Source organism: Apteryx rowi, unplaced genomic scaffold (assembly GCF_003343035.1).
Source record: "Apteryx rowi isolate R43461 unplaced genomic scaffold, aptRow1 scaffold_78, whole genome shotgun sequence".
Taxonomy (NCBI): domain Eukaryota; kingdom Metazoa; phylum Chordata; class Aves; order Apterygiformes; family Apterygidae; genus Apteryx; species Apteryx rowi.
The window spans coordinates 1,685,038-1,704,705 of record NW_020451071.1 but is presented as its reverse complement, the minus strand read 5'-3'; the positions used below and the strand labels follow the sequence as shown (position 1 = coordinate 1,704,705).

At 44.0% G+C, this 19,668-nt stretch overlaps 1 protein-coding gene across 1 annotated transcript; it reads right to left on the bottom strand.

Moving 5' to 3' along the window:
- Nucleotides 1-95: 95 nt before the first annotated feature.
- Nucleotides 96-19,369, bottom strand: GPHB5 (glycoprotein hormone beta 5). The gene is made up of 3 exons (XM_026088644.1): nt 19,288-19,369; nt 3,666-3,870; nt 96-1,559 (listed from the first exon to the last, which is right to left on the bottom strand). Exons 2-3 carry the CDS (start codon nt 3,867-3,869, stop codon nt 1,371-1,373), a joined length of 393 nt encoding a protein of 130 aa, XP_025944429.1. The 5' UTR covers nt 3,870; nt 19,288-19,369; the 3' UTR covers nt 96-1,370.
- Between the last annotated feature and the right edge of the window lie 299 nt (nt 19,370-19,668).

Genomic DNA, 19,668 nt, shown 5'->3' with positions numbered 1-19,668 from the left:
AGCTGTCTTCGTGTTATAGACTCCTGAGAGCCTCCCCTACTTGGCAAAATTTTCATGATTTCCCCAAATTCCCACATTGTTCAGGGGAGAAATCAAGGATGAACAAGGATCTGTCCTCCTCCAGCTGGGAACCCGGAGGACAAGGCACTTATATGGCTGTGGTCACTGGGGGACTATCATAGCAGCTCCCACGTGTCCCCTAATTTATAAATAGTGGGTCTGGGAAGGTGTGAACCATCCTTCGACATGTCTGCTGTCTTCCCTGTCCTGATCCTGTCCCACCTACTTTGGCCACATTATTGGGTATCAAAGACAACTCCACAGCTTTCCTGAGGGAATTTCTGGCTCTTCTCCGGTTCTCCATGCATGTTTCCTTCTGAAGATCAGGCCTTCATGGAGCTGAGCAGCACAGGGAAGCGTGGGAATACCCTACACAGCCTCCTTTTTCCTGCCACCTCAGACAGGCCTCACTGAAGCCCAACCATGACCACTGTATTTTGGATTGATCCCCCTTTAGCTCTGGAAATGGTCAAGAGAGACTCCCTGGGCTGCGCAGTGTCTCTGATTTTACATGAAGTCAGATCCTCTCTAATCCCTGGACAGAAGCAGGATGAGAAGAAATGCAATTTTGATTTTACAGATTTAATGCATTTCTCTCTTTTTTAAGGAATTTTCTCTTGCAAGACAAGAATTTTTCAACGTAATAGCTCCAATTAAATCACTGAAATATGTGCTTAACTGTAAGTACACAGATACTAAGCAAAACACTTGATCATGAGCTTAAGTACCTTGCTGAGTCAAGGGTTAGGTTGCGTTCATCCTAATTGCAAGGCTGTAATTTCAATACCCAATTTCCGTTTCATCGGCCTGAAGGCCTTTTCTTTGACAGCTGCTCCTGACAGACCTCAGCCTAAGAAGAAGTGATAAGGAGGGGGGAATGCTGCTTTTTGCATTTACATTCCTGGAAAGGTGTTAAAAACTGAAATGAATAAAAAGTTGTTACACAGACCATAATGCCTTTGTACCCAGTTTCCACCCCTCTGTGACTGGCTAGACCATGTGCACTTTGTGCATGAAGAAAAGTCACATACTACGAAATGCCTGTAAGGAAGGGAAACTGCATCTATTTTTTTCCATAGGATTTGCTGTTGCAAGGCTGTATACTACATCTCTACATCAGCAATGCTTTAACCAGCAGGATGGGGAGAGGCAATTAAGCCTCGTCTGCCCAAAGAAGTCAGTGATTAGGAGCGTTAGATTTATGGATCAAATTCTGGACTGACTTACACCCTCTGTAATTCTGGAGGTACCAGGGGTATAAAGCCAGGGAAGAATTTGGCCCGTCCTAGCCGGACCTGGGAAAGGAGAGCTCAGGCGGTCTCGCATTCAGTAGTCGCCGTGGAACAGACATCGCAGTCGCAGCGGATGGCCACTGGGTATGTGTAAAATGGGTCCACGTTGGGGGCACACCTGGGCAGCTTCACCGTCACCATCTTGGTCTCGTTGTAGGTGCAGACACGATGGTAAGCCTCAATGTAAGGTGGCTCCAGCACTGGCTTCTGTGGAGAAATGTGGCATCAGGCAAGAAGCAAGAAAAAACATCCAGAGTCTCAGTATCTTCAAGGGGGTTCAGTGTAAATACAGGAGCCACCAGATCAAGATGGAAAGGACTATGGAAATAATTCTTAGGTTGCACCCTTAAACACCTGCTTCTTGGGACCCTGTCATCAGGGGAATGGGTGTATGTGCATGTGCGTGCTTGCTTAAAGCATGAAGTTCCAATTAAGGCTGCCTGAAGGAAGACAAAAGCCTATCCAAAAAGCTGGGGTTTAGCAGAATACTTGTGTTTCGACCAAATGCACATGCTTGCCAAAAGCAGCTGCTTCTTTCCAAAAGCATTGATTTCCCATCAAAGAAAATGCTTGCAGCTGGAAACCCTTCTATTTGCACAGGCTGCCATAAGACAAGAGGTGCATCCAGGTGCCAAATGACTGGGGGTTTTCAGCCAGGCCAGTCTTCCCAGTCAGACTTGCACATCCTGCTGGGAATGTGCTCAAACAACACCAGCAGAGAAGGCTGCAGTTTGACCTTAGACAGCAGGAGAAGATGGGAAACTGAAGGCTCTGAAACCCACACTCTCATGCATTATCACAGTGGCATTGCTTTTGGTGAAAAGTGAGTTTTTCTTTAACAAAAGCCCCCCCTTTTTCCAAAATCTCCAAGGAGGGGCAAGACAGACAGGAATGGGAGCCGCTATAATCCTCTCCCTTGCACAGATGGGGAACAGCATAAGGTAACACAGCCAGGAGGTATTTTAATTTTTTTTTCCCCTCCGTGCTGTGTAAAGCTCCTACCCTGGGAACAGAAAATGATGATGGAGAAAAAAACAGAGACAATGTCCCAGCGGGGAGATATCCAGACACCCTTCCCCTTATCAACCCCCCATCCATCCACACATATCACGGTCCTTTTGAGAAGCTGTTTGAGCCCACAAGCAGATGCATTTAGCTAAACTGCCTCCCGGTGGCAGCTGCAGCGCAGTAAGGGATCGTGCTAGGGCCGTCAGAGGAGCTCAGGGAGCAGGTGCCACGGGGCAGCAAGGGGTCCCTCGAAGGACCCGTATTCGACAGGGGAAATCTGGCAGCCGGTGGCCTTTCCCTGCTTCCCACGAAGCGGTGAAAGAGGAGGGTGAGAGTTGGCACACGGGCCATGACTCCTCCTCCTCTGCTCAGCTACAGAGAGCCCTTGCCTTTATGTGGGCAAAATCCCTCTGGAGTCCCTGGAAGTTTCCCTGAATACATCAATCTGGGTCGGGCCCCGTGAGCGTTTCAGTGGAAGAAAGACGAAGTTAGCTGGAAACTTGTTCTCTGAAGTGTGTGCAGACTTACTTACGCACTTTCTTGCTCCCTCTCCACACCCCCAAACTAGCTCCTTTGTGTTTATACAGGGCTGTGATTTAAAACAGGACCGAATTAGAAACCAGGCATTATCTTTGGGATTTGCTTTTTGGAACAAAATATATTACCCATCAATTGGGAGCTCCATCTTAATCTCAAAGGAATTTTCTTCCAGTAAAGTAATAAAGGCCTCCTCTCCTTAAGTGTTTAAGCTGCAAGAGGCTTTCAAATTGCATAATAAGAGTATTACATAAGCGCTTCATTAATATTGTCACGTGAGGCACATCCCTCTCTGAGGCAGAGGCGGGGGGAGGGAGCAATCTACAGCAAAGTGCTCGGCCGCTGGCAGCGGCAACAAGGCGGTCACCACGGGGGACACGGCCCTTGCCTTCGTTTGCACCTCTGGAAAGCCCCACGCTCTCTTGCCGTTACTGCTGTTCATGATCGCCACAGCTACGCTCTGGGATATGAAACCAGGTCCCATCTGGCCCCTAGGTGCTGCACGCACACGCATGGGGCAGACAGCAGCTCCCTGGAGAAGTTCTCCAGTGGGAGCAGGGATGCGGCAGTCGTCCGGCCGGGGGCCAAGGAAGCCTGTGACAGAGGCAGGATCCCAACACAGCTCCTCCAGGAGCAGAGCCCTACCACGGGGCCACCTTCCCAGCTCCTTCGTAGGAAGCTGCAAGGTGACTAAGGGATATCACACCCTCCAGGAGTTAGTGCCAGCCAGCCACCCTCACTCACCCCCGTGTCCCGGGCARCCCTCACCTCCCACGTGTGGCAGCGGCCCCAGCAAGCATCCGTGGTGATGCGCAGCCTCTTGCAGCCAGGCTTCTTGGCCAGGAAGGTGAACTCCCGCACGGCACAGCCGATGAACGTGCGCAGGTTGATGCCGGAGGTCCTCAGGGCGCTGAGGCAGCCCACCAGCAGCAGGAGAGTCAGAGAGCCCAGGACCACGTGCTGGAGCTTCATCCTGCGGCAGAAGGGAGGCAAGCGGGGAGTTGCGAGAGATGGCACGTCTTTGCCCAGAAGAGGGGCACATGTACGAACGAGGGCTCATCTACTCCCGAAAGGACAAAGGCTTAGCAAAAAGGTCTGAGGCAGAAAGCAGTGTCCTGCAGGCTCTTCCCACAGGGCAGTGGGGTTCGCCCGGAGGCAATAAAGCCACCAGCCAATGCTTCAGACACATACTGCAAGTTTGCTGCACAACACAGGCCTTCCTCCAGTCCCACATGGGTTGTCCCGAGCTTGCACCAGGCCCAGAGGCCTTTGGTTGCCCTCTCTGGGGGCACACACACCTTGCTGGTGGAGGTCTCCGGCAGGACTGACCCTGGCAGGGGCAGCCTGGAGGGCTCTGTCCATCGCGCACGCTTACAGGGAGCTGGCAGGTTCCCTATTTTGTCGCACAGGGAGAAAGCAGCCCAGCTGCAGCTCCGTCCATTTAGCAGGGTTAGGCCTGCAGATGTCACCTGCGCTTTGATGAGGGCATCTAATCCTGGATTTATCCCACTTGCCTTTTAGCCCAAGTTAGGAGCCAGCTGCCACTGAGTTCATGCTATAATCTCTGGAGAGAGACAAGCACCTCCAAAGACTGATTCAGATACTGGAGTTACCACTTCCAACCCCCCCGAGTACTGGACTGGTGCTGGGTCACTCCCACAGCTGCAGCCAGAGAGGTGAAAGCAACCATCAGGTTTCCCTCCAGCACACACCGCCCTCCCAGCAGGCTCAGACCCAGCCGTAGCTGCTAAGCCATGAATGGAGCCGATTAGACAAGGAGGGACATGGCCCAGGGGACCAGAAAGGGTTTAAATTTCTCATCCTTCCAAGCAGCCCACCACTGGCCAAGTCCCTCTGATACTTGCTGCCTTTCTATCTTAAACCTTTGATGAAGAAGGCAAGCAGTGTCTTTGGTACAACTTTCTTTGTCAAAAAAAAAAAAAAAAGAGAGATAAAAAGTAGCTCAAGCCCTAAAGCCACAAGATCATTCTACACCTCACATACTTGTATTTAAAAACGTCCACGCAGAAACCCCAGACTTGACATTTAACTTGGAGAGAAGATCAGCTACTGAATTTGGCACACAGACTTTTGTGCTTTGGGCTGTGTCCTCAGCTGATACACTTAAGTCAAACGAGCTTGTTCCCCCTTTTGCTTGACTGATGTTTGTTCCTCTAGGCTCCTATTAACCCAAACGCTTAAATTTGCTAAACCGGAGTTTTAGATCAGTACATGGAGTTTGCTACAGTGAGTTCTTCACATATGGCCATGCATACACTGTAGTCTCACACATGATTAAATGAGCGTATGTTTATATATGAGTAGAAAAATATTAAAAATCGCTATTTTTAACAACAAACATTTGAGACCAAAAGAGACAAACTTCAGAGTAAATTGAACACTTATTCTTTCCCACTTCAGCAAAATCCACTGCTTTATTCATGAGCAGGAGCCATGACACAGAGCAAACACAGAAACATACTCACCTGACTTGTCAGAGTCAGGTCGCCTTTTGCAGTTTTAAATTGCAGACAGTGTTTCAGAACCCGAGGAACAGTGGGAGATCCGCACAGCAATCTTTGTCAGGTTTGTGCTCAGTAGATCTCCTTAGCAGCTGCTATTGGGCTGCTTAATTGCTCAAATTTATAGAAAAGGTCTTGTCAGTCAAGGCAAGATAGAGGCAGATCTTTACATGAACTACCCAAGGCATCAAAGACATTCACTCAAAATCAAGCCTCTCCTTTCCCATAGTGGTTAGCTTAAAGGGGATAGTTTTGTAACATAAGCCCTAGAAAAAAAGGAGTATATTGGTGAGTGACATGATTTGAGTGAAATAATGAGCATGCACTGGAGCAAAACGGATTTTTTCCACAGCGGAATTGCAACACCTTTGCAAGGAGATTGCAGGCTGGCACTGAAATAATCATTGCCCCCTACTTAACAAGCCATGAGTGAACACCCTGAAGGAAGACTTTGCAAATATTTGTGTGAACAAAACCCTGAATTTGTGTCAACTGCATAAGACCTTCTTTACTTGATTGCTCTGTACAAGCAAGGGCAAGCGATGGGGGGAGGAGGTGGGAGTTTGCAAGAAAAGGAAAAGTTTTCTCGACTAGTCAGGCAGCTGTCACATAGGTAAGCAGCACTGTGAAAAGGAAATCTGGAAATCACCTCCATTGCCTTCACCGTGCAAATAAGTTTCAGCTATTTATGGGACAGAAAGAAGTCGAAGAATCTTGGTACTGTGAAAATCTTACTGGCAGTGAGTGCATGAAACACAAGCAGGCCTGAGAAGCACAGCCAAACGCTCACGCAGAGACCTCAGCCAAGTCCCCTTACTGCCCTGCCACCAGCTCCCAGCTCTACCCTGATTTCCCATTGCTGAATGCTCCAATTCCCAGGAACACCAAGAAAAGGCAAAATAAGTGCCAGTGATTATGGATCCCTCAGGATGCTGCTGTTAAAGAATAAGGCCACGGCAATACAATCCAACCCTGAAAACAGAAAACGTTGGAGAAAAACTTGGTTTAAACAAACTTCATCCTACAAAGGCTGAGAAAAGAAAAACAGACCAAAAAAACCAGCATCTCTTGATGTCCAAAAAATGAATTTCTCCTCAGACACAAAAAAGTGAGCTCTGAGTTTGTTAATTTACAAGAATGAAATGTATATTTTTGGTGAGTTGTGCTCAGGCCTGCTGTAGTATGGCCTAGAAACCAGTAAATAGGCATTGAATAAATGCAATACTGAGGCATTCAGGACTAGACGAGGTATATTATAGAGGTACTCTCCCTTTTTCAGGGTGGACACTTGATGTCTCAGGGTCCTTGCTTCACTTGCAAGGTCAAGAGCATAAATTTGGCGCAGTAGCAGGACCCACATTCAGTCTAACTCTGGGGAACACACAGAGTGCTTGCTTTACTTTACTTTCCAGATTCAAGCAACCGTTGCCTGTTTGTTTTACTTACTACTATGCAGCCCTGGTCAGTAAATTACGCTGGTGACATGCACACACGCTGACTTGTAACAGACTTATTATTCACCTCTGAGTTGTGCCTCTTCTGTCTAAATTAGGAAATGGTGCTTGGAAGCAGTGGAGAGGGGGAGCAATTCTATTGTCTACAGTCAAGCAAAACTCACATGAAATCTCCAGACGTTTTGTATACACAAGAGATGATACGTAGCAGCAGAGTCTAAACTGGGCTTATGGGATGCTGGTGTCTGTGCCAGCACAACCCAATCAGACTGTCATCTTAATTCTTCTCCTTCTCTCACCTTTTCCCTCCCCAAATTACTCTTTTTAACCATGTATTGTTAATGCGGCTGCACAGCAGATCCCTACGAGGGATCACACTTTATAGTGCGAGAGGGAGGAACAAAGAAGGGAGAAATACAATTATTACAAAAAAATAATAATAATAATAATAATAATAATAAAATATAATAATAGTACTGAAATTAGGTGTGTGGGGGAGGTCTAAGACACACTCTCAGTATTCTTGCTCATTATTATTCACAGAGTCTTGTTAGTAGCAAAGATCTCCAGCCTTGAGTGAGGACCCACCAGGCAGGATGCTGGAAGAGAAGTACTCAACGGAGTCCTGGGCTGTGCCACCATTTATTTTGCTTGCTACTAAAAAACAAACAAACAAAATCAAAGAAAAGCACCATGTTCCTGCAAGGACTAAATAAATAGACCTGATCACCAGACGTGTAGTGGACACCTTTTCTCCCACTGAAACAAAGAGGATATAGGAAAGGCAGTAGGTCCAAAGTCAGATCACACCACAGGGAGGTCAAAAGGAGCAGTCAAACTCTTGTCGCTGATCTAAAAATACCAGTGATTTTTCCATAGGAAATTTAAACTTTTTTGCTGTCATCCTCCAGTATGCACCACAGTTCACAGTGCCTGTTTGGGAAAGCAGTACCAGCTTCCTGCAGCCCTCCACACTGTGCAACTTTGCTGGTTAGAGGCTCTTCACTGCCTTCTGGGTGCAAGTCCATGCTGAGGCCTTCCCTATCTCCTCCCCCGTGCGTGGAAAACAGAGCAATACCAGATGCTATTCACTTCTACACCACATGAAATGCCAACGTTAAAATTATCCAGATGGATTAAGTAACATCAACACCCAAATTATCTGCTGTGTAAGGGATTTTTAATTCCATCCCTGTCCCTCAACTACGAGCCCCTCAGCCTCAAACATGTCCTARCACATTTTGCCAAGTATTAACCATCTATGAGGATTATTTATATTTCAGTAGGTCTCAAAACATTCCAGGCACAAGGTATCTGTCTGTATCCTGATTAATTCACAATTCAAAGAGAGATACAAAGAAACAGTGGGGGCAAAGGGGAGAGCTGATAGACGAGCAGAGCAATACTAAAAATGACTGTGTTAGTGTTTTGTGAAGGATTTGAAGCAGGTTAAAAAAGTTAGCAATACTGTTCTGATTAAAAAAGAAATGTTTTCCAATGAAAAAATAATTTTTTCATGTTAGGTGCTGAATTTTTGGTTTCAGAAAACATGAATTTGTTTTCATCTCAACACCACAAAAACCTCTGGGTTTTGCCCCAGATTTCTCAGTCTAACAGAAGTAAAATTTTTCCCAAAATTTGGGGGGGGGGGGGAAGGGGAGGGAGGAAAAAGAATGGACAAAACACATCAGCTCTTAGTTCACCAGCTTCTTGCTGTTGTCAATGATATCAGCTGAGTTTGGAGGAGGAACTGAAAAATGGAGCTTGTGGAGATCTTGTGGATCATCTCAAAAAGAGCATTTGTAAGTAAAGAACTGGAAGACAGCATGGAGAAGAGAGGATATTAGGAAGCTGAGATAGTACTACTCYGCAAATAGGGGTTGGAGGAAGCAGACTGTAAAAGCAGGCAAGGAGGTACAGTAGGAACAGGGAGTTGATGGACTAGAAGTTCGAACAGGATCAGCCATGGGAAAGGAGCAGAGATGTGCTATCTAATGAAACAACCAAGGGAAGCAATAATTTTGAGCAGCTCCATATAGTAGTAGTTGCAGAGAACCACATAGGTGGCTGGCAGGCCAAGATGACATTGGTGGCTGTCCAGACAGACCAGGCCAGAGATAATTAACGCAATGGACACAAGAGACATCACACAGAGAAAGAGGTAGTAAAACTTGTGGTCGGTCTCAGCATATGAAATAAGGAGGAGTTAAAGATGGCTCTCACCAATATCAGGAAGGGAGGCTGTGGGTTCAGAAATAACAGAAAAGGAGAAATGGATGAGGAAACAAGGTTTTCTGTCCAGGTACTCACAGGAGTGGGCACCCAAGAGAGGCTACGATTCAGGTTAGAATGGAGCGAGTCAGAAAGTCAGACTTGTGCCTATCAGGCAGGAGAAGAAGCTATATGTGCTAATCGTAATTTGATGAACTCACCTAAAAATAATTAGGACCAGACTCATTTTTTTCTATACAAGCTTTATCATCTTCAGACCTTGCTGCCTCAATAGCTTGTTTTCTTTTTGCCAGTAGTCCTGTACAAAAGATAACCTTTGTGTCCCAAGAATAGCATTACAAACAAGTACATTAAGATTCGTTAATCTACCCTCACAGCTGCTGCATATTTGTCTTGGAATGTGACTTTCTGCCATTTGCTAAATTTCTAAAGAATGTGAAGAATTGATTTGGAAAGGGACAGACAAAGTAGGTTTAACCTTGAGAGGGCACGGCTGATCTGTAAATTAAAATCAAAGGAAGCGAGTAAAGCTGTTAAAAACACTGTGACAGAAATACTGCCAAGCATTAAGTACAGAAAGCACAATGCAGCAATCAGGAAATGTATTCTCAGACGGTAATTAGATAAATGTTGACTTGCCCTACTAACAATGGGACACCAGCCCCAACTGAAGGTCTCAGGCTCACAAATCCACTCCTCCTGCTTTAAAAGACTTTTGCTCACTTCCCTTCCCGAGCTTAACACAACACAAACTGGCAACAGCTGAATGAGCCTTCCGGTGAGAAGAATGAAGTCAGAAAAGAGGATTTGTCAAGCCTGCTGTGGAAGTAAATCATGCCACGCTTAGGACTTAGGGGAATGACCCATCTTACAGAAAAGCTAATTATTTCTTGCTGCTTGTGGGGGTATCTGCGTTGTTACGAATGACAGAGTGGCCCAATAAAGAGAATAGCAAAAACCAGTCCAGATCTGGATTGCTATGAAATAGCACTGCATTGACTGCAGCAACATTATAGTTGCTCCAGTACAGACACCCACTTACTAGCATTGCTGTAACAAGGAAACTGCCAAACACCATTCAGCACCTCCTAAGATAATTGCAGTAAAGATAAATCCATAGCATAACTGAAAGTTCAGTTCAAACTCTTGATATCAACCTTTTTATTTTATTTATTTTATCCATTGTGAGCAAATATAATTTACATACATTTACTAAAATTCCTGTTTTATATATTTATATATATGGTACCTCAGAAGGATGAACTTCTCAAACCTTAAATACTGTGCAAAGTGTTTTGGAAGAAAAACTCAGAAGGAAAGATGTAAAGGAAAATTGGAATTTCCGTGGAGAAGAAAAGGACAGGTTTCAACAAAACACACACTGATTCAACAGCGCAAGGATAGCCACAATTAAAATTAAAAAAATGATCCAGTAGACTAGTTTGCCTGACATCTGTCCCGGTCTAAGCAGGACCAATATTGATCCAGGAGTTTGTTAATGAAGAATGAAAGGGTTGAACTAACAAAAGTGCTGGCTAATATGGTTTAGCAAGAGACAGGCCTTTACAAACAAACAASATTAGATTTTTTTGTACTATCACAGGTTTGGCCAATACCAATAACTGCACAAAGGAAATTTACTGAGATTCCGGTGAGGGCTAGGACAGTCCGACTCTATAGCTTGCACTCAACAGTGTCAGTAAATCACATGTTGCAAAGATTAAGAGCTGGTTAACTCACATTTCTCAAAAACTGACTGCTGGGAGGAAATTACCCAAAACAGGGAAATTCCTGGGGAGTTCCCTGAAGACTTAGGAATTGTCATATATATAGTGATATCAGGAAAAAAGGAGAATAGGTACCTGGAACATATGAAGAGGAGAATGAAGGCACAGCTCCAAGCCCAGCCTGTGGAATTCCTTAATCATGGTCCTTAGGAAAGTAAAACAACTTCTTAAGGTTGCCAAGCCTTTTCTCTGGGAAGATGTATTTGTCAAGCATAATTTCTAGTAATAGAGAATAAAACACAACTTAACTGGGGGGGAACTGGATTCCTCTCCTTGTTTTACCAATACCAGGTATACAATATGATCAGAGCCAGGAAAAAATTTGGGGGAAAGTGTCAATTTAAGGAAAAAAAGAAAAATAAATAAAAAGGCAAAGAGTCTGAAAGCAACAGCCACCAGGCAAACCTACTATTGATCATCATTGACTAGCATGCCATGAAATTATATGAAAATGGATCTAATTAAATCCAACATCATTCTCAACAGAGAGACGTGCAAATTTCCCAAGAGAACACAGACTTTGGCTTGGCATGAACTGTTACAGCAGCTCCCTGGTTCCTGTCAAGTTTTAAGCTCTTCTGACATCTTTAAGGCAAGGCAATATGTGGGTGAATCTGACAATAACTAGCATCCTGTAAATGACTGCTTCYGAGATTAGCATTCCTCTTTGTTTGACACTTGACCCCATCTCCAGAGAAAGTCAACCAGGAAAACTGCCTGAGCAACACCTGCAGAACTGGTGCCAAAGGAGACTGCTGAAATGGGTAAAGCAACCTTTGATATGTTGTTACAATGCAGGGCAAAACACATTAGAAAATATTTTTCACAAGAAAAGTAGCATTCTGCGATCACTGAAACACGGGACGTCTGCTCGCCTGTGGATGTGTATCAAAACTGACACACGGGTTCTCTGGTGTCTGGTAAGTGTTGCAACAGTACTGCAGCTTTTGCTCATGAACCCTGTCAGGCCACCTGTTTCCACAATACTCATAATTCCTGAAAAATATTAAGCCCTATTATTCTGTCCAAGTTGCTATAAGCAGTGAAAGGATTCAACAGATGTAAAATGAATTAAGGTGAAGAGACCGATAGAATGATATTCAGAAAGCCCCACTTTTTAAGACAACCAGGGCAGAAATGCTATAAGCAGCAAAATAGAAGACAGTTACTATTGAGAGGTGATAGCACTGTTTTGCTTTATATTTCTAAGGATCTGGAATGCAAGTTTTAAGCTCTATAGCACTTATTCTTATGCTTTGTTTTTGCCTTTATCAAACCTGTACTAATAATTAACTGTGAATATCACACACTATTTGTAATGATCTTCATGGTTTTCACACCCTCTTTTGGTTAGGTTARTCTGTTAGACTGTTCATTTACGGCCATTATTCTGATCTCATTCAGTCCAGTGTAATTCAAGAATTCAAATCTACTAGAGTCGCTAAATGTTGACATGAGTAAGAACTGGGCGCTGTAATTGCACACCTTGCAATTATCTGGGGATTTGCTCTAATTTCATTGCTATGTGAAAGTGATCCTCCAATAAATGTAGATGCTATATAATTTATATGTGACTGACAATAACCAATTTGACTCAAATCACTTCTGCATTCCATAGCTTTCCCCTAACAGTCTTTTGAAAGCAGATTTTAGGCTTTTATGACAGTCTAGTGGGCAATGACACAACACCCTTAATCCCCTCCTCTGGGCTCAGCAGTTGAAGATGAAGCTTCTTAATCAAAACTACAGAAGTTCAAAGATACATTAGCTTAATTCATTCATTTCCCTATTGTCTGTGTCCAGTGCACTGGAAAAAAAGACACCTCGTTCGAACATGCATCACCACCAGGGTTACTGCTCTGTTTTCAACACGGCCTCAGTGAAGCTTACAAATCAGACAAAGCTGGAAGTGAAGTCTTTTGAAACAAAGTTCCTGTCTCTTTCTTTGAATCCTGTTAAAATAAACTCATAGAACTACTGAACTATTCAAAATCCAGTCAGGAAAACAAATACGAAGAGAGTCCCAAACCCCAGAGGCGCTCATGGCCAAATCAAAGCTTGCACAGCATAGACCCAGACAGTTACAGGCAAGAGTCACCACCAAAGCCGTGGTGTCTCTCTCAGTGCTGGCCAGAGTCAGCATGACCACTGCTGGAGGCAGCACACCAAGGAAACCCAACCAGGTTACTTCCAGGGACATCTTAGGTGCCAGCGGGTTTGCCAGCTTGCTGCTGTGTACCTTGGCTCACAGTCCATCTCAAAACCCATCCTAGAAACCAAGCAAAGAGCAGACACCACCGCAGAGCAAACCATCCATGCCATTGCACATGCCATGGCCTGTGAAGTGCCAGCTCCAGCACAGAGTGAACAATGCATGGCAAGATGTTCATGCATAAACATACAGGGTTTTCAGAAACAGAGCTCTCCCCCAAAGGTGAACAGCTCTGTGTGACTGGAACACACCACTCATTATAGTTTATAACTCATTTACAAATTCAGAAGTTATATTTTAGTTCTGATGTCACAATAATAAAATATCTTCATTTTCTACTTGAACTGAAAGTTCAGGTAGGAGCCAGTAGTCGTCTGCATACAGAGTAATCGATACAGATTAACTGAAAGAGAACCGCAAATTCAATTTCATGGCGCTATTGCTATACATCTCTGCTTTTCCTCAAGTATACTTTATATTCAGTGGACTCTGTAAAATATATCTAATTTAATCAGATTAGACAGATAAATCCTGATAAAAACAAAATGTTTTTGTTATTTAAAAAGACTTCCAAACCAAAGATTAATTTATAAAGATCCAATGGTCTAACAAGACAAGCTTCATGCTTCACAGAGTTTTGTACTGTATTTGATTCCAACAATTTATGCTATTTTCTATTAGGCTCAAAGGTCAAATGTGTAAATCACGACTTAGTATAATAATTTCTTGTTTTGCTGGCAGCTGGCATGTGGCAAACAGACAGCAAAATCCAGCTGTTTAAATCCTAAATCAGCCATTTGACTTGAAACCCAGCAGTGAAACAACTAAAAGGTATGTTTTCATAGCAGTGTGCCAAACTATACCCCAGGGATCCCCACTCAAGTTGAAATATTAAAAGACTCTGAACCCCTTCAGTATGTAAAGAATACAACATACAGATGTTGCTTTATACAGAAAATGCATTACAAATGACTCACAGATAAAGCTGGAAAGATAATAAAATGTTATTTTGGAACCTATACATAAGTCTAGAAAATTAAAGTTATGGCTCACCTTTTTAATTAGCATCAGCTATGGGTGTGTTAAGGAACCAGTTGTTCTTCAGGCTCCAGAAGAGCACATGTAGTTGCATAAAACTGAATTTCTGAACCCATGGGCCTCTCGTACCGCTCAACAGCAGCGCACACTACAGGTGAGATTTTCAAGAGTTCAGCATTGGCCAAACCTCCAGTGACACTAAAAAGGGAAAACTAACCAGGCCTACAGTCCTTTAGAAAACTCACCCTACGGAGATTGGTCCCAGGGTGCTGAAAAGGTATCGTTACATGTACGAACTGAAGGGTCACAGTCAAACAATTGCCAATTTTCCTGCTTTGGGAGGTCCTCTCTGCCTAGCACAGAGAGTTTTGGTGGAACTAGTTTCTCTAAAGAGAAGAGATCCGTCACATGAGAGATTCTGTATGTCAGAGTTTCCAAGTCTCTTTCAACTGAGAGAGCACCTAATGATTTTTTTTTAGCCCAAGGAGCCTCTCATAACAGTGTTGCCAGAATGATTAAACTTGGATAAACTTTTATCTTCCTCCCATTTTGTTCGTTTGATTACATGCGTAGGACTCTGTCCATGCAGGTGTTGGTTGAGGCAATGGTTTCACAAACCTCTTTCTAATACATTAGAAACAGGCAGTGACTCTAGACTGATCAGCAATGGTTTCACCCAATCTCTCTCCCATATCGACTCAAGGGCAAGACTGGAATGAGAAGGATTCTTTGTATTACAGAAATGTGGGAACTTCAAACTCCGGTTCAAAGAACTCTGCTTTGGAGGTTGGTCTTGTATCATTAATGTTAAGGGGATTTTATCAGTGATGCCACTGCGCGCTGGATCAGGATCTTCATACATGCCTACAGAGGGATTGTGACATTTCATCCAGAGATGCTTTTATTCAGAATCTCTCCTTTGCTAAATTTGCTTGCCATGTAGAAGTAGGATATGACTGGAGGCACAAAACACAGCTCACTGCCCCTTTTGTTATCCTGTCTTGAGCATCGAACAGGAGGACCCCAACCTCTCCAATCCCCACATACACGCACAGGCCTGTTCAGAGAAACGATGCATGTATGGAGAAAGGGGGTAGGAAAAGTGACTTCTCTCCACTTCTCAGCAAGCCCTTCCCTCCAAATTCCTATCACCTCGCACCACATTTCATTTGGACTACTGCTGGGGAGATGTCAGATGCACTGAACTTGCACCAGCCAAGTGCTTGGCCATACTCAAGAAACCACTAGCCTGAGACATGAAAGTAGTGTCCAGCCACCAGAATGGTATGATGGGTAGTCAAAGCGAGAGATCCAGACTTAGCCCCTGACTGACGTGGCTACRACAACTCCATCCTGCCACCCTGGGGAGAGTGGAGGAGTAACGAGTTTGCCTGGATGTAGACTGAGCGATATGCTCAAAAATGACTCAATTCCCTAAGTTCTTAAGCATCTGAGCATCTCTGAAGGAAGATAAATGTGCAATAGATTTTGCCTGGTCTTTGCTTTCAGCTCATTGTAGCACTACCAGTTGTGAAACTTTGTTCCAAAACCTCATTCTTCCCCAGCTTTCCCATTCTTCTTCCTTTGCAGGTAAGGCATAAAGCAGTGCACTTCATGCAAACTAACTTCTTCCATGGTCTACAAAATGTCAGTCTACTTCCATTACGGGGTGCCAATATGGACAGTATGTACCCTGCTTCTTAGCATCATGATGTTAAGTTGCAGTGGTTAATTTCCATATTTTCCTCACACCAGAAACTAAGTCTGCAGGTTTTGCTCAAGACAGTTGCTTTTAAGTAATAATAATGGAGAGTCTCAGAGGGGAAACAGTGACTTAGTAACATTGGTCATAAAATAATACCTGCCTGTACACCAGAAAAGAGTACTTACCCACACTGAAAAACAAAAAAGTTCCTTTAAATCTCCTCGCAGCGGAACATCATCTTTTTAACAATGGTGCCCTGTTCACAACCAAGTTCTTTTGCACACAGACATTGTGTCTAGACAGCCTTAGAAAAACTGCCTCTACTTAATGTCAAGGGGTTTTTTGGGTGTGTTCTTAAATGTTGAACTGCATGCTCACATACTACTCTCAAATAATGCAGCATAAATTTATTCAGGTTTTCTCTAGAGGCGCTGGGCCCATCTCTAACACATGCAGGAAGAGAAGTGGGATTCCACATTCCCGCTGAAGCTTAAGCGCATAAAAGCTTCCTAGAGGTCATACAACTAATATGCACGGAAGAGCAGATGAGATTAACAGGGCAAATTTACTGCAGGAAGAGGAAACTGAGTCCACATCACTCCTGTTTGTACTGCCCAGTTTCCCATATAGATACAGCAGATTTATCCAATAACCTCACAGACCTTGATTTTACTTTGTTGACAGCAATGTGACCATCACTGACTCCAGCAGGAACAGAATTAAGTCCTGCAGTTTCCAGAAGGGCTGTACTCATCTCTCTCATCACGTTTCTCTACTTTGGTGTCTCCACTGGGAAGGCCTCCCTCATTCAAGCAAGCACAAGTGTGCCCAGGGTAAAAATATTTCTCTCTCTCTCTCTTTCTCTCTCTCTCTCTATATATACATATTTTTAATTAAGCTAATGAGGGAAAAACATGCTTTGGATTTTTGAGATAAAAAACAGAATCTCTTCCTGCTAAATTCTGTTCAGGACTAACTCACACAAAGTCACAGAACAGTTAAGGTTGGAAGGGACTTTTAAAGATCATCTAGATCACCAGTTTTCTACACATCCTCTTTTCCTCACCTCTGAGCAGCTGGTTGATTTTGGATCATTACCTACTATGCCTACTATCCTACTATCATACCTTGCTATGTCCAACTCTTTCAAACCCTCATGTCAGCAGGGCAGAAGGTTTCTTTCTTCTAGGAGGGCCAGGCGAGAGGCATGACTTGACCTGTCAGGGGTCCAAAAGCAGGGTGGCTCATGAGGATACAAGCTCTAGAGGGCAGGAGGAGCAGCCTCAAAATGATACAACTGCAGGTAAGGGGAACAGGGGCTCCAAGCTAGAGGCACACAGTTTTGGGCTGCAGTGGATTTGGCAATGGGGAGCAATGRTTGCCTCTTGAGGGAGGGAAGAAAGGTTGGGGTAGGGTGAATTAAAGATGCTCTCTGATGAGAGAAAGCAGTGAATGAGAAAGGTGCATGCCAATTTGGGACAAGGAAGGATCAGGTGGTGTCGAGACACCAAAGAGCTCAGGGAACCATTCTGGGAGGGGGACAGTGAGACCTGGGGCACCGGGGGTGGGCAAGGACTGCTATGTCCAGACCCCTGGCTGGGACAGGGAGGGACCAACACACCCATCCAGAGGTGCCTTCCCCTTCCCTTCCCCACAGGTGCAGGGCTGCTCAACACCCTTCTCCTCCCGTCCTCTTTTTCCAGGCAAAAATATGACCGCTGCAGCTCTGCAGGCTGCTGAAGAGACGTTTCCAGACAATAAGAAGTTACTTGCCAAATGTATTATTGAGAACAAATCGACACGGACAACGGAGGGGCCGGACAGCACATGAACACGTGTCAAGATTACAGTATGAGAAAATACATTTCAAAGCTGTGTTTTGGGGACTTCAACCACTGCCAAGTCAGGCAGCACAGAGGGAGAAAAGCCAGCATGGAAGTAAGGTCATACAATTTAAACTGACTTCCAACATTTCCATGACAAGCTTTAAACCACTGCCCCTACACCTTACCTGTGTTTTGCACATCCTAGGGACTGAAAAGAGTGTTGTAAGAGCAATGCTTCTGTTTCATCTGATTTTTTGTTCCATAAAGCACCAAGACATAATATTTTTCCCAGTTCTGCCTTGGAATCACCCTACCATAACATATGAAGCTTGGTCAAACAGTTATCACGTGAAATCAAGCTTGTGTGAAAAAGACAGCTCAAGCATTGGAATCTGAGTTGTCATTTATTACTGCAAGATCTTGATTCCATGCTAACACTCCCTGCTGCATTAATGATGCAACCAAGACAGGATATCCTTCATCAAGGACTAATTGAAGCTTGATCAAAAGAAATTATCAGTATGATTTTAAATGGCTTATTTATAGGTTCTGTTTTCCTAGACAATGAAGCCAAGCATTTACATTTAATTATTAGATTTCAAATTGCAGTAATAGGTTGAATGTTGTTCCATTAAGTTATGCTCTACATACATTTCATTGCCAAGGATTTGAGACTGGTTTGGTAATTTAGAATAGGAAAAGAGAAAGAGAAAGCTGTTTAATGGCAGTGGGTTTAATAGGGATATAAATTGTGCTTGATTAAAAGAAAAAAGAATGAGTTTCTTGACAATCTAACTAATTTAATCTCTTTTTCTAGACACTGAATTCATAAGCTAAGAAGTTGACTCTGTACATACCCGAGCACCTTCTGCAAGACACAGTGCTCCTGCAGTTAAATGCTTGATCCTCCTTTGGTTGAGTCAAGCAAGCCCAAAGCACTTGATATAAACCAGGGGGCTGCTGTTGTAATAGCACTTCTCATAATCCAGGAAAGTAGCCCAATATCCCTTTATGCTAAAGTTTCCTAAGGAAACAAAGCCTGCATTATCATGCCGCATGTACCTGCTTGCCTGCAGTTCTCCTCTCCACAGCTTCTGCATTGGTTAAGTTCACCCATACGTCAGAGAGTCGCTGTCTTGGACATCGCTCCTGCAAGCCGTACTGAGAAGCCATACCGGAGAGGGACACCGGACACCCGGCTTTATTAGTTCTGCTGCTGTTAGCTGGACTGCCTCGGAGAAAGTTAATAACATATGCTCTTTGTGACAAAACCACAAAATTCAGAGAAACATACATTTGCAGGAAAAAGCCGATGGACTAAAACGCCATGGGCCGCAGGCAGCCACCTCTGCTCTCCCATATTCTGCAAAAAACTACAAAACCAGCAAGAATTCTTGCACATGCTATTTAAACTGAGTTAGCAGGAGTGAACCAGGATCCAAAAGGCTGAGGGAACCTATCAGGATCTGACCTTTGCTGATATTGATCCCCAACACCCCTAAATTAAGGCATGGTGTTTCTAGGAGATTTGGGGGATATCTGGACATTGACTTCTGTGCAAAGAGGAGGGCACAAGGGAGGAGCGCTAAGGATGTTGCTGTAAGGGGAACTTACGTGAACCTTCACTGGAAGCACAGATCCTGAAAGCAGCTACTTTTTTCTCTCATTTGGTTTCTGTGCTGCACATATTCAAAATTTACCATGAGCAGAATTATCTCTAGAACAAGAGAAAACAGAAATAGTTTGGGTTGGGGGGAGAAAAAGGGGAGGGAAAAAAAAAAAATCATTCCCTGTGTTATCTCATGATATTAAGCTGTCAAATCAAATCCCTCATCCCCTACAACTTTAGCTGGTCTGCTGCATTTATTGAAGAAGTATTTCTAAATATTGGAGCAAATTCATGGAGCATTCATTCAAACAGCATAGAGCATTTTCAAAGTACGTTACCAACAAACTCTCAAGCTCCCATTTTGCACTGGCCTGAATAACCAAATA

Bases quoted from the DNA above. Each gene is read 5' to 3' on its own strand.
- GPHB5 (XM_026088644.1), bottom strand. From the start codon at position 3,869: ATGAAGCTCCAGCACGTGGTCCTGGGCTCTCTGACTCTCCTGCTGCTG.